The 15,655-nt window shown below is 35.0% G+C and overlaps 2 protein-coding genes across 7 annotated transcripts in view; both read left to right on the top strand.

Annotated features, from left to right (window-relative positions):
• The first annotated feature begins 835 nt into the window (after positions 1–835).
• On the top strand, positions 836–6,467 carry LOC129575668 (beta-galactoside alpha-2,6-sialyltransferase 1). The gene is made up of 7 exons (XM_055459580.1): positions 836–1,362; positions 1,577–2,233; positions 4,344–4,441; positions 4,542–4,645; positions 4,716–4,888; positions 5,238–5,335; positions 5,417–6,467. Exons 1-7 carry the CDS (start codon positions 1,251–1,253, stop codon positions 5,561–5,563), a joined length of 1,389 nt encoding a protein of 462 aa, XP_055315555.1. The 5' UTR covers positions 836–1,250; the 3' UTR covers positions 5,564–6,467.
• Positions 6,468–7,211: 744 nt separating this feature from the next.
• The window catches only part of LOC129575661 (matrix metalloproteinase-14), a 29,477-nt gene continuing 21,033 nt past the window's right edge, over positions 7,212–15,655 (top strand). For 5 of the 6 annotated variants that reach the window (XR_008688818.1, XR_008688817.1, XM_055459545.1 and 2 more), the window contains exons 1-2: positions 7,212–7,998; positions 14,794–14,932. Coding sequence is in view for 3 of the 6 variants with exons in the window: in XM_055459545.1 (XP_055315520.1) it covers positions 14,828–14,932 (105 nt within the window). In the remaining 3 variants the exon portion in view is untranslated. The remainder of the gene's footprint in view (positions 7,999–14,793; positions 14,933–15,655) is intronic. The other variant, XM_055459547.1, reaches the window with a different exon arrangement.

Below are 15,655 nucleotides of genomic sequence, written 5' to 3'. Positions count from 1 at the left end.
GATAACAGACAACGACTACACGACAGCAGGCTTTGCAGTGGTAAGGTTCACGGGCATCGTGCTCTCTATATGCTATAAGTAATTCTGAGTTTTCAAGGCGCGTTTTAATACTTTTCTGTTATTTCATATAGTTGCTGTGTTGCTTTGATTTCGATGTACACAGTGGCAGTGCTGATGCTACAACCACATTGTGCGCTGTACTGCCATTTAAGTTTAATGTGGTGCCAACAAACAATATGGGCATCTCAGACGCTGAACGCATGGTGTTTCATTTCGAGTTCTTTTCTGTTCATTTTCATCCGCATGCACGAAATCACTTGGTACGCTATCACAAAAGTGGAAGAGTAAGAGAGAGAGAGAGAGAGAGAGAGAGAGTAGGGGAGAGAGAATGCGGGCAGAGACGTGAACTACGGACGAAAGAAGAAGGAGGTGGAAAAAATAACCACTTTGACATGTTAAGCAGCCCACTGAAAGTTGGATTATTGAAAAAGTTTATCAAAAATCTTCTTATTATTTTGCACATTGTCGGGAAACAGCAATAACTTATAACTTATTACCATCATGCATCGTCTCCGTTCACAATCTAATAGCATATAGTAGCTACAGCACACTTAAAGCTCCTTTGCTCATTCTCTTCATTAAGTTAAGCCCTTGCCAATTTCTCATCCAGTCGGGTTTGTCGTAGATGTTTCGTTCGCCTGTCAACATCATTGAGGGCACACATTTCCATCGTAGTTTTTAATCTGTTTACCGTTTGTTATTGTGGTTGGGCTCCGTTGTTTTCTAGTTTTACAGAACGGAAATTTTGAAGGGAGCATATGTACGAAACGCTTGCGTACAATATTTCAGTGTTTAGCTACTTTGTCGATGATGACGGTTAAACGAGAGTCCATGCACAAGAGAGCGAAAGTCGTCAAAGTTAGTTGGCAAAGGAAAGTTATTCATTGATTATTTATTTTTCAACTTAATTTGGATCATGTTTCACGCGACAATCGTGCAGCTACTTGCTTAATTATTATTTTTTCATTCAGTTGAGAATTGCAGCACTGCAGCGGCTCTCTCTCTCGCTCTTTCTCTCACGCTTTTTATCGCTCATATTATTGTTAATTTTGTAGTTTTTTTTTTTTTGTTCGGAATTGTTTTGTAACAATGTTCAGTGTTACGAGTTGAAAAACGCAGTTAGTGAACTTCAAACGTTTCTATCAACATTCCAAATTCCAAAGTGAAGAATACGGAAACAATTAGAAGCAATGAACGTGGTGCAATTAGTCAAGATTCCTTTAAGAAAATTGGTGCTGTTGTCCATTGTGTATTTTGACATTCTCTCAGCTGATTCGATTGAGGAGAGTCTGGGCAGTGATTGTGAGTAACGGCTGTAGCTATTTACAGAAATAGACACAAAATTTATTACTCATAGTTTCCTCTTTCCGTGTAGTACTTGTTTTTATTCGTTATCATCCAATCCATAATTATATTCCAATTAGATTAATTGATAAACATTTCAATGTGTTGCAATGGTTTTTTGTATGTGTGTATGTGTGTGTTTTTTTTTTCTCTCTCTCAAATTTTTGTTCAGTAAATCGAACTGTAATCGGTGCATATCGAGCGGCACAGACGAGGCATGAACCAGTGGCAAAGCTTAAGCAAAGCGTACATATCAATAGCACGAACCATGACATGAGCTTCGAAGTTTCGATTTTAGAGCAGCATACGCTGCCGAGAATAGAGCGCAGTGCGTTTACCGTTCGATTGAATTACAATTATTCGGTGGTAGAAAGTGCAGAAAAACCTGCGCGTAATGATTCAAACCATTGGCAACGGCCTGTATTTGCCTCGAATCGAAAATACGAAAAGCTAACATTTGATCCATCAACTTACGTATGCAGTGACAAACAGGCGATTGAGTGCTTGAACAAGACGAAAGAGTTTCGTGCGAAAATTTTAAGTGAATTTGGAAAAACATTGCTCGAACCGATTGATGAATCATCTAACATTTACAATGTGGAATATGAACATCCAGACGACATGGTCAAGTATAATCCGACGTGCATGGTTCTCGATGCCAAGCTACGAATATTGACAAAAAAAGATTCACCGTTCGATACCAATAAAATCGGACGCTTATTTCCAACACGCAAATTGTTTGGCAAGAAATTCATGTCAGTTCAGCGTAGCTGCGTGATTGTATCCAGTGCTGGCTCATTGTTTGAATCTGGGCTTGGAAAATTCATTGGTAAGCCATTGATTTTTGTGTTGTGGCTTCATTTGTTATGCGGTGATGCGATGACTCAGATGAGTTTGATGAGTCAGATGCATTTTACAATCGATTCAAATTCATTGTGGTTACTATCTCCAAAAATATATCTTTTGCTTAATATTTTTCGTATTTTTTTTTAATGGGTTTGTATTTTTCGTGGCCGGAAATCATTCCAAAACATAAACATATAATAGAGACTGACTAATTTCACAAAGGAAAGCGTAGCCGCGGCATCATTACGCGTAATGATTTCATAGAAAGCCCAAAACGTGATAAGAAAGGGAAAAAAAGTATAATTGATCACAATTATGATTTTTGCGAATGTTCGTAGTTTCAATGTCATAAATCAAACGTGTACTTTCTGGATACAACGTGCAAAATAATTGCCTCGTATTAGAACCCCCGACACATTCGATTTTTCTGATTTAGAATGAACTTGCAAATGAAATCAATTTTTTCCCGGTCAAGGGTTAGATTCAATCACAATCACCATTCGCAGCGAACAGAAAAAAAAAAAACATTTTTCTTTTCTTTCATTAATAGGGGTAGTGGGGGCGAATCGTGCCACTGGCGATATCTCGCGACTGGCAGCAAAATATGTCAAAATGAAATTTATCGTGGATCTGTCATATAATCCCGCATATTTCGTTAGTTAAGACTCATAATTTTCATTCACACACAAACGGGAAAATTGACAAATCGGTTTTCGACACATGCTGTTGTGACATTTTGTGACTTTAGGATTTCAAATAACTACAATAAATTTTTATTTTGCCCAAGTGAATGTAAGTGATTTTTACAGCTAATGTCGAGTACTTTCGCGTAGAAATACAAAATTTTGGTTTTTGTATTGAATATTTCGTGACATCGCCTTTGGCAATCGAACATATACCTGGGGGCGAATCGTTCCAAACGAACTTTCAACCCCGAATTGGAGCTGAAGTAAAGGTTATATCAAGTTAAAATATTCACAATATTTATAGGATTTTTTATGGACTTTCCAAATATGAAATCAGTTTCAGGGGTTAAATGGGGATTTTACCCTCTTTTTGCCTTAAATTGAGATTGTTGGCGTTTTTTCCACCTTTTGAGCTCCCCGCGACTCCCTATAGTAAAGATGGCCCCGATTAAGGTGCCATTTGATTTGTCAAAGCGTTCTTAGCATATCATCTGAACACATCATTAGCCCCAACTCACTTTTTTCATGAAAAAATGCATAAATATGCCAAAAACCCTTAATTTCATCCCTTAAAGCTAAAAACCTTCATAATTCACCCACCTAACCAGTTGATATGCTCAAAATTTGTATTTGAGGAGTTTTTAGGATACCCTATCGAACACGAATAGGCATTTGGGATTTGTGAATTGATAGTATAGGATATTCATGGGTGGAACGATTCGCCCCCAAGAAATGGTGATCGGAAAATTGGCCATAAAATTTTCCGAGCAGGTCGCACACCATAAGTATTTTATATCAAAATTTGCGCATTTACAATACCTATTAATTGACACATATTAGGTTGTTCAAAATGCATAACTGGGACGGGGATATTCGGATTTGAAAAAAGTGGAACGATTCGCCCCCACTTCTCCTACTCAATTACTTCTATTTATCCTGCAAACAACAACTTTCTTTTTTTATTGTAATCCTAATTTTGTGTTGGTTTTTCGTTGGATTTGGTGGTTTTATTGCGATTCCCTTTTCAAAATGATACTCTGCTACGAATCTTTCGATTCGTATCATCTGACGTATGCGACGCAATACTACCTCTGTTCATCCGTATAGAACGAGTTTGAGATAAACGGTCACGTAGCTCAGCGACGCTTTCGAAAAGTGGCCAATAGTGGGCGAGTGACTCGAATCAATTTTATGCTGAAAAGATAAAATTCGTCGCCTAGCGAATAATATGCGCGTCAAAGAGAAAGACGTATCCGTCCAACTACATCTGTTTGTCGGCATTGTAAAAAACGAGTCTAATATATATCTTTCTTTTATCTACTTTTGTATATGTAATTTGTTGGGTGTCATGACTTTGCACCACACACTTGGTACGAAATAAATAAATCAAACATTCAACGTATATAGACAACCACGATATTGTGCTACGGTTCAACCATGCGCCAACTAAAGGTCACGAAAAAGACGTCGGTAGCAAGACAACTATACGCGTAGTCAATTCACAAGTGAGTATTGGTTTCATCATCAATTTTATTACCCACATTTTAATCAACCGCAAATCATCAATTGCGTGAATAAACTAATGGACGTTCATACATTTGGCAGGTGGTTAGCAAAAGAGAGTTTAATTTCGTCGAATCACCAATATTTGAAAATGTCTCGATTGCGGCATGGGATCCAGGGAAATTCAATGGAACACTACATGATTGGTAATATCATACTATATTTATTCCAACAACGAAAGAGAAATTTAAATCATAATCCTACAAATGAAAACAGGATTTCCAAACCAGACTTTCAACTATTTAAAAACTATAAGCGATTCATGAAACGCCGACCCGACGCCAAGTTCTACCTTTTGGATCCTCGTTCAATATGGAATCTATGGAAAGCACTGCATATTTACACGGGACTTAAAATTCGACAGAATCCTCCATCATCCGGATTCATTGGTCTGTTTCAACCGCTGTGAAATTAATCATATGATCATTTCGCACGAATGATTTTTAAAAAATTGTCTACAGAAAAGAACACACACTAAGTTTGAATTAAACTAGCTCCATCTAAAGTGGTCCACCGAACATAGAAAAAAGAGTTAAATAATAATCGAAATCAACTACACATGTTTGCGAAATTTGAGTGAGATTTTATTGGATTTTATGAATGTTTTTCCTACGAACAAACGAATGAACGAACGTATTAGTTTGTAAATGATCGTAGAATGTTCGGTTGAGCACTCTAGCTTCTTCATGTTTGTGGGAGTAATTGAAAAAAATGTCTATTCATTGATTATATTTGTAGGTCTTGCATTGCTGTTGCCGCACTGTGGTAACATCGACATTGTGGAATATATGCCATCAACCAGACTGACTTCACGCTGTCACTACTATGACTCAGAGGTATTTGACAAAAAAAGAAATGAGCAATGTGTGCTATCAATGTCATGAATAATTCTAAATCACATGTTTTCTTCTCATTAGATGAATTCGGCATGCACATTCGGAACATGGCATCCACTGGCTGCAGAAAAGCTCATGACCTATGACATGAACAGTGCAAATGATTTTGCAACATTTCAAAATGGCGTTATCAGAATTCGAAAGCCAAAAAATAACGGATGTAATTGATGCACAAATTGAATTTTTAAAATTCTTCTTAGTAATAAACGTTAAGGTTCACATAAATTTCAGACAATTCACAAACGCAACGATTACAATTGAAAATAAATCGATTTGAACACTGTTCAATAATAAATAACAAGTGAATTTGAGCGAAATAATAATTGCGTCTTGCAAGCAAATATGATAATAATTGCAAATAATTTTATTCCAACGGAATAGATCTTAGACAGAACATTAATTTGATGAAAGGCATCCAATCCAATGTTCAGAGTTCGTGAGTTAAGGAAACACACGAATGCAATATGCCAAGTCGTGTATCGGCTCATGCTTTCAAATGAATCGATCGATATCAAAGCTATCGCTCATTTAAATTGTTAAACTGTCTGAATTAATTGGAATGAATTGAAAATGAGATATAATTGATCAGCGGTGCAGCGTATTGACGTTTAATCAAATGGAGATCGATCGCACCGGCACAGCTCAAATCAACAGTTGTGTACACCAATCTTACAATTTGCACATGGATTTGAATAAGTAATATGTTATTGACTGTCATTCGACAGTTCGTGTACTGCGACGTTTTCAATTGCATTTTAGCTGTGATCTGATTTGTGAGCGATTTCGTGCATCGATCGAATTGTATCACGATAGTATTCGTCATTCAAGTTTTTTTTTTTTCTTTTTTACTGCATTTCGTCAAATCCCATGACTGTGCGAACGCAAAATATTCATGAATTTCAGGCGGTGAGTCATCTAAATGGTAAAAGTTTTTTTACGCCATCACATATGAATATTGTATAAATATTTTATCGTCTTTTAATCGGAATTATTAAAACAGAAAAAAAAAACACAAGTTGAGGGACTTTCTTGGCCGTTATCGTTTAAATGTTTTAGTTCATTTGTTTACTAAACAAAATCCATAAATTTAATTTCAACAATTGAATTTCGGCAATGCTATTGTGTCATGTAGTTTTGTGGTCGATTCCTTGTAAGTATATCCGTACCACCGGAAATCTTGTGTGTGTTTTTTTAGCCTAATCCAAAAAAAAAAAACAAAAATAAATATTGCACTTTATGTTCTATTCATAGAACGATAATTTTAATGTTATTTGCTTTGTGTACACGAGCGCGGAGTAATGACGTCATCGTTTCGACGATGGTAAAAACCGATAGCCCCAATATATACGTAATCGTTATAACTAACGTTTTTACTTTTGAAAATGTTACGTGTCGATATGATTCGCGTAGAATTTCGACTTCGAAAACGAACTGGTGGTCATCGCGTAAAATGTGAGATTTCTTTTGTTTTAATATGTTTATGTTTGTCGCTTGGCCATTGTTCATTCTTGTTGCCAGTGTACGCGTGAATATCGAGCATTAAACACTCCGTTCAACGCCAGAACGCCGACACACGTCACCAATCAAGGGAAGGAAGGATAAGAAAGAGACAAGCATACAAAAATGTTGACTCTTTTCGTCATTAAAGCCGCCGCCGCCGCCGCCGCATCGTACCAATGCTACTACTAACGCTGTGTGTACGTATATTTTTTTTCGTTACTATTGTTGCTGCTGTTGCTATTTTGTTCCTCTGTCGACTGTATTTGTATTTCTGTCTTTCATTTGTTTCCGTGATTCTGTTCGTTTCGCTCGTTCGCTGTATGGAGCAGTGGCACGCAACGCACGACGGTCACACAGAATTTACAATAAAAGTGTTTTCGTTTTGCCTGAGGTGATTAGTCGCGATCCCGCAATCGACTATAACGTATCACATACACTAGCGTTTGAAAGCGTTCCGTTCCTCATTGACAGGAAAAATAAAAAAAAAAAGGAATATTTATAGATAATCAAATATTCAAACGAATCCATTGATTTGAAGAATTAACAAAAAAGTAATCGCGATTTGTTACGATTGTTGTTTGTTTTTACTATCGAGTTAATTTAGTTTAGTTGAATATCGATATCGAAAGCGAGGAAACGACCAATTTACGGAAAAATTATCGAGAAAATATCGTGTGTGTTGAATTCTATAAGCAGAGAAGCAAAACAAAGGAATACACGCTCATCAATCACATATATCTGCGATAACCAAAAGGAATAATTCAGTTCGTTTTTTTAAACCATTATGAGATAGAGAGAGAGAGAAAAAGAGAAAAAGTAAATAGTTAAATAAATCTTGTGGCGAGAAAATCGAATTGAGAAATTCAGTATATTTATATATAAATCAACGAAATTTGAATTTGCGTAAAAGAAAATAATTGTGATTAGCAAAGTCAAGCGAAAAGTGTATGTGAAATCTATTTAAAGTTGACTAAGACAAGAGAATTACTGAAACGTGCAACAATTGTGGTTTTGTTGGACCAATTGACGTTTTATAGAATTTCTTTTATGTTCTTTTTTTTTACTTTCATCGAATTCAACTGTAATTGACGAATCTTAATTAGGTAAGTCGATTGAAGATCCACTTCAATCCATAGATCATTTAACGTTAATCTAGAGCCTGTGCAGTGTTAGTAAGTCATGCAGTTCCAAGTGTCGCACAAATCAATTCAAAATATGTGTCAACTGTAGACGTTTGCTAATCATCTACTCCACAATGCTAAGCGACTTCTTTGTGGTGTTTTTTTTTTTTCATGGATTTTATTAATCAATTCCAATGTTTCAGCTACTATTCCTGATTGGAGCATTGTTGTTCGGCTGCATTTTCTATAATCCTTATTTAGCTCACAAACACTTGATAAATTCATTCCTTCTATCGAATTTTTTTGCGCGTCATTGTATGATTAATTGTTCAACAAATCATTCACAATGATCACAAATTCTGTAAATGTTCAAATTCAGCTGATGGCTATACGTTATTAAAACAAAAAGTTAATAATGTTTGTTATTAAGATAGCGAAAACGGCAAATCTGTATACGAAAAAATTTAGCTATAATATATATTATTGGCGAATTCTTCGAAGAGAAAACATTCTATCAGAGATGACTTACACGTATCAATTAAACAAGTCTTAATTGTGTACAGTCAGTTCTGGTTCTTGGTTTTTGTTCATTCTATATTTCACGTGGCATTCGAATAAAGATACTGACGCACTTTCTCGCTATATACACACAAACATTAATATGTTCTAATAAATGATGATGAGTCAAAATAAAACAAGTATTTGTAGTTGCAATGATCCGTTTTGCCAATTGCACTTGAAATGTGCGCACGTAATGATAGCACAAATGTGACTAGTTTCTTTTGTTTCGCTAAGCATGTCGTTTACTATATCTTCTTATCTCTGTCTTTGATTCTCTCACTCTCTTTCTTTCTCCTTCTTCTTCATTCGCTACCGGCATTCAATGCAATCGCAATGTGTTGTTTCAATTCCGGAGCACTGAGTACAGATCACTTTTTTCCAGTGATAGCCCTTTGTTCCTTTTCGTATTTTCCCATTCATATTTTTAGAATTGTTTTACTGATAATACTGACAATTAATTTGCTCGTCGCTGCCATCACCGAAGTGCGCATCGCAATGTGCGTAACGTTTTTGCCTCTTAACTATAAATGACTGTATATTTCTGTTTCTACCATACATAAATTGAATGTACAAAGCATATTGCACATTTAATCGATTCCACTTAATACGCCTTACACTATCCCAGACGCTAATTTATCACATTGTGCGTAGACTGACTACACTCGTTTTGCCATTTTAGTCATAAATCTAAAAAATCTTCATCAGTTTTTTCTGCTACTGTTTTGATGGAATTTCATGGAATAATGACGCTCTCTGTTGAATAACGTCAAAATCATTTGAATAGCATTCTATACACAGTACGGGATGTTATAAAAATGCAAAAAAAAAAAAAAATGTGTAAAAAGGCCAGATATTTGAACATAAATCATGGACACGAAATGACTATTACGTAATTAGAGTAACATTCACTATCTTCAGATTCGTGTTATCGTTCTTTTATCATTGACAAAACTGTTTGCGAACGCATGCTTGAGTCATCATGGATTGAAAACAACTACAAGTGTCACAACATTGCTCACGCCTGTCATGCCGAAAAAAAAATATGATGTCGTTTTCTTTGCATTTTCTACATATATGTTTATTTTACGACATCCATTTATTTATTTTTTGAAATTCACCCGCATACAATGTTCTATCTTCCACGAAGCATTTATTCATTCACTTCAATAATGTTTCACTTATTCGTTTTTTTTCCCCATTGGTCATTAAAATTAAATTGATAAAAATTGATTATAGTAATTACCTATGGAGCTGAATCATAGAAATGAATGTATGACAAACAAATGTATATTCGAAATTATTTGCTTGTAAGCTATGTGTCGTGTTTGTATTATTAGCGAGCGGCAGAGCATTTTTATCATTTTGGTTTTTCATTGACAGCAATCCCTTTTCTTTTTCGGTCAATATCATCAAACCTGAAATATCTGCCACATCAATCACATTTCAGAAATTCATTTTTTTTTTCTCGTTTCGAATCGTCGACTAAGGAATAAACGGTTGATGTACGTTCAATTGTTCACACATTGAATTTTCGCTTGTGATTCTCTCTCTTTAATAAAAATCGAAAGTTAACTGGCAACAAAATAACATCAATGGCACACAAACGTTTGCGAATTTCACGGCTTAATGAGCAACGATTGCTCGATAGACATAAATAATAGAAACGTAATTTTGTTCTGATGACTATGTGTTTTCTTTGCTTCCGAATACTTTGCTTTTACATAAATTTTCATTTGCGGTTTCCACTTTTTACCCACAAACAGAAGAGTGAAAATGTCGGCGAAATTTTTCGCTTCGCTGAATGATTACTCTCATTTTTGTTATTTGTTTTTTTTTTTTTTTCCTTTTCACATTAATATTATTGTTTACACTCATTTCGATCACCTGGCAACCGATCAAAACTATTTGTATTCAGAACAATACGTGTGAAATGGTCATTGAAAAACAAATGCAACTGATAAATTGCAGAAAATCAAGCATCTGATGGGATGGCTCTGATGGATGTGTATTCAACTCTGCAAATAAATGACAATACAAATGGGCACTTTTAATGATAATTATTTACATTACACAGAACTACGGTTTATAGTATTGTCATAACAGCAAGTCAAGCGTATCATGAACATCATGTACATAAAAACATCTCTGTACGCCTTCGATGTACAGTGGAAATGAAATGTTCACGACCCATAAGAGATAGAGAGAAAGAGAGAAAAAAGAGAACAATTAGTCAAAATGTGTATTGTGTCCAAGGGTTTGGCGAGCAAAAATCGTCAAAATTCAATGGCTAGTGTTGCTCACTTCAACCACAGCTGATTGTCATTCGGTCAATTCAATGATTATCGATGGATTTTTGTGCACTTGCGAATTTCAATTGCCGATCTATGCGTTATTTTTTTTTTATGTACATGTATATATATATATTTCTTTCATTATTATTTCTGAACTTGTAGTTACTCCATTGTGTCCGTGTATTATTTTCATTGTTCACGCGGAGCTTACACACATTTATATGCGAGCATGTGTACGGAGCGACGAGGTTACAAATTGACAAATTTATATACTCTGCGAATCTGTGAATAGCATAGATAAACACTGTTTGACATTTTCAGCTTGCTGAAAGTGAAAAAAAAAAAAAAATAACTAACGCATATCATGGTAGAATGAACGAAAGAAAAAGACTACAAAAAAAACGTAAGCAACAAATGACACAAAAACCGTATGACACAGCCATTTAATGATAGCGTAAAATTTATTTTCGATTTTTGTTCCAAGATAATTTTTGCAAATGTGTATAATGAACGTAGAACGAACCGACAACGACGATCCAAAACACGAGGCAAATCGATTGTGGATTTGTAGCTTGTGGCATTGACTTGAGTGCGTCACTTGGTACACAATTCCATCGATGCACCTAACCGAAATGAAAACGAAAAATATGACTTTTACGCACATTTTTTGGATCAAAAGAAGTAGACGAGAGTAAGTCTATTTGACAGCATACTTCATTGCTATTGCCGTTGTTGTTGTTGCTACTGACATTCGCCCATCACAACGGTGATTGCAACATAACTACTTTAATAGTTCAATGTCAATAGCTATGTGTCGATAAATGCATGCGTGCAGTTATTGCATTATGCATAGTCGCGACTGGAGCGACCAATATTTTCCGAAATACGTTTCGTCTTTATTTGTTACGGCATCTGTTTAGTATTCATGCTCTTTCTGATATTGTCTTTTTTTTTTTTTGGTTTATTTGTTTGCAAATTTCATGCTGTATGTGTGTTGGCATTGGACATGGTCAGTGGTGGTCAAAGAACAAAAAATCAACTACAAGCCACACAAATAATTTTACCGTTGAACGTGTAAGCTTATTAGAGCCGTTTTTTACGCTTTGTCAAACCGATTTTTATCGCAATAGTTAGCAACCAAAATCACAATCACACGCAATTCTAAAAATTCAGATTGAAAAATCTGATCGATGGAGACTATAAGAAAGAAAAAAAAAAACACTCAAAATATTTACACGCTCTTACGCGTTTACACATTTCTATATCGATGACAAATTACAAATTCAATATATTTTTTTCTGTTTTCAATTCGATCGTATATATATTCGCCGGTATTATATCAGACGAATAAATTGTGAACAAAATTGTTGAATCGAACATCGATTGGCTCATTACAACTGTGAACAACAAAATACAAATCGTGTTTGTGGCATGTGCCTGTACGTATTATTATGTGATCATTGGTTTTCATTAGTTAGGAAATCGATGCCATGTGCCATACTTATTCACAATGCGAGTGGAGGCAGTATAGGAGAAAAAAAAAAAAACAATGCGCGAGAAAATAGCAGCTATTGCAATAGCACAGATAGTTTAATGTGATTGAAATGGAAAATTGAGTTATTAATCTGCATGGTGAAGTGAGTTTGGTATGCTAACCACGACCGCTAAATACTCTCAGACACACGGTTGAGACCTGAAACAATAATTTTTGACTGGGCCACACAAACTTTATTCGTATATACTCGACTGTATCAAATGTAACATGTTTGCGTCTAATTTATATGCGTTACTCTCAAAGCATACATTTCTTTGTTTTCTTCTCTCTGCTTGTTTTATCTCTATGCGTAATGTAGGTCTTCTGATTTACGATGACGGTGAAAATAGGAAGAGAAGAAAAGAAATGAAAAGAAAGAGAAAAAGAACAATTCACGTGTCACATTGGCAACATGTAAATGTTATATGAAATTACAAATCATACCGTTTGTGTGATGCTGTTTATGATCTTTACATTGAATTTAAAGGTTAATAATACGCGCGATGAAGCAAAGTGTGCTCTTTCTTCGCTTGTTATATGTTTTTATGTTTAGTTTTTTCCTTCCTTCGATTCTACCTTTGTTGTTGTTGTTGTTGTTGTTGTTGTTTACATTGCTCACTTTCCATCTCATTTCCTCGCCATAGTCAAATCTTTTTACTGAATTCATTTCAATTGCTGCCGTTATTACCGTATGATTGGTCGTGTGGTGCTGCTATTTGATCGCTAGTTGCATTGTTTGTCTGCCTATTCTGTTCGAGCACGACGCGCGGCTGTTTCATCACGTAATTCAAATACTAGAGCTGGCAGACGGCTTCTTTATTTGTATACATTTCAATATATTCGCAACTGATTTTTAATGTTTAATTGAAACTGGTTTTATCGTGTCGTAGTTTGCTTTGCAAATGAAAAAAAAAAATCCAAAGCACGTTGAAAAAAAAAATCATTCATTCCGAAGGTAAAGGTTCGAAGCATTCCTAATAAAATATATTGTGCTAGCAGTAGAACGAAATCGGCACGAGATGCGTTCGAATATAATTGTATTTGTTTTCTGTTTTCTCTCGTTTTTTCACTACGGGCACATTCTAGCTAATAGCAATTCATTATCGAAATGAAAATTAATTTGTCTATTCGTGTTGGTTGTTTTTTTTTTTTTATTCTCTGTTTTCAATAGCTCAATTTGCACAAAACCTACAAAGTTTAGAGAAGTTTGATCTTGATAGCCCGATATGTACGTATATTGAAATGGTGAATTTTCCATGTTAGTCTCAATTGGAAAGTCTAAAAAATTTCTTAAACGAAATTGTGAGCAATCGACTAAAATCATATGTATCGGACTAGAATAAGCGACAAAAAACGGTTCAATCTCGATAAACATATATGCGATAACATGCATCCTTATCTATGAAATCATTACAAACCTCTCGAATTCACACACAGCGACACAGCGGCATAGTGTTGTATTGACTAAATAAGTAAACATGCTGTGTAAATTGTATGGTAATCGCACCGTACATGCCGTAGATAAACCCTTATCATGCTATTATTGCTATTGAATCATTGGTGTTTGCTTAAATTTTCATACCTAAAAAATATTTCATTCATCGATAGTCTTCACATTCAATTCGTGAAGAGTTTGCCTTGGAGTCATACTTTTTTCTAATCAGTATTCTCAGTCATGGTGGTCATTCGCATATAAATCTTATGTATAATTTTTGTTTTCATAATTTTCGTTGGTAATTATCCGTAGAAGCCCTTTAAAAACTCATGCTGTGTTTTATACTAACGGATTGCGGTTCAATTTTGATAAATCAATTCAAATTTGGAACAAATGTAGAACAGAAAAAAATACATTGGCTGAAATCAATTTGGTTTGGCGTTCGATAAATCGAAACCTATCATTTTCAACGAAATTTCTGCTGTGGCGCAACGGAAATAGGTCACACAAAATAACAATAAATGAATGAGAAAGAAAAACATACTTGCACAATTATACACACAATGTACGTTCATATATTGTTCTGTCATATTTACTTTTTCTATATCATAGTGTAAATTCACTGCGCAGATACAGATAACGCTCGAAATGATTCAAGGATATGTCGATTTTTCGTTCATATTTCTTATACCATGAATTAATTATGCATACTCAGATTTTTTTTATGTTTAACGCGGATCAATAAATAGTCCCAAAATATTATTTTGAGGCAGGTCACACAAATGCCAACTGATGTGAAATGATTAGATATAAACTTGGAACGCATGTTTACTGTTCAATTCACTTTGTGAGCTATCAATTGAAATTTTTTTCTCTCATTGTTCCTCTTTCTGCATTCGCATTTCTGATCGGTAATACATTTAAAATGTTTCTCTTTCTTTCTCCTTATGTTTTAGTATTTTATAACTTATTCACTAGACGAATGATAAAATGATTCAAATTAATGCATTAGTTCTACTGAGAATCGCCGTTATCGCGATAATTGCAATTCTACCAACGACTGGCGCACCTGTACAGACGACAACACAAGCTGAGGTGAGTTGATTTCGTTTTTATTGCCAATTACACACAGAAAAAACACAGAATGATATCAACAGAAATCTCCATAAAAAATATGACGTAGAAACTAGCGCTAAATCACGACGTGTTTCGCTACCATATGAACATATTATTGTAAATACAATGGTAGATCCAGGTCGCTAGGTAGCGCTAGTTATGCACATTGCCGTACTGATTTGATTGATCTTACTGTGTTGTTTTTTATTCTCTTTTTTCTGTGTGTACACAAGCAAATGAATTATGAATATATGTGATTGGTTTTTTTATTTTTATCTTTTATCTTTCAACTTTACCTTTTTTTCGCAAATGATGAGGCTGTAAAATTGAATAAACAGAAAAGAAAAATAATCGTTATAACGGTACACAAGAGAATTGGCAAAGTTTTGTGGAAAAAAGCCGGCTTCTCTGTAATGAACAGCAGCCAAAAATGTATAAGCCCAATAATGCGAACAATTTATTCAAACTTACAAATGATATGCGTGAATGGATGTGAATTTATCGATATAAATTGAGAAAAAGTGGAATTCACGACAACGTTAAACGTAAATTCCACGAACGAATATCAACATTGTAATAAAGTGTAGCCGCAAAATGAATATGTGACTCATCCAGCACAAAGATGCTAATAAAGTGGACACAACTGGATTCTCTCTCTCTCTCTCTCTCTCTCTCTCTCTCTCTCTCTCTCTCTCTCTCTCT

This window comes from Sitodiplosis mosellana, unplaced genomic scaffold, assembly GCF_009176505.1.
Source record: "Sitodiplosis mosellana isolate CC-2019 unplaced genomic scaffold, AAFC_SMos_1.0 Smas_scaffold_6167, whole genome shotgun sequence".
NCBI lineage: Eukaryota > Metazoa > Arthropoda > Insecta > Diptera > Cecidomyiidae > Sitodiplosis > Sitodiplosis mosellana.
The sequence above is the reverse complement of the archived record's forward strand: the minus strand, read 5'-3'. Positions and strand labels throughout refer to the sequence as shown.

Bases quoted from the DNA above. Each gene is read 5' to 3' on its own strand.
- LOC129575668 (XM_055459580.1), top strand. From the start codon at position 1,251: ATGAACGTGGTGCAATTAGTCAAGATTCCTTTAAGAAAATTGGTGCTG. The intron at 4,646-4,715 runs GTAATATCATAC...AAATGAAAACAG, and splicing joins AATGGAACACTACATGATTG to GATTTCCAAACCAGACTTTC. The intron at 4,889-5,237 runs GTCTGTTTCAAC...TTATATTTGTAG, and splicing joins TCCATCATCCGGATTCATTG to GTCTTGCATTGCTGTTGCCG.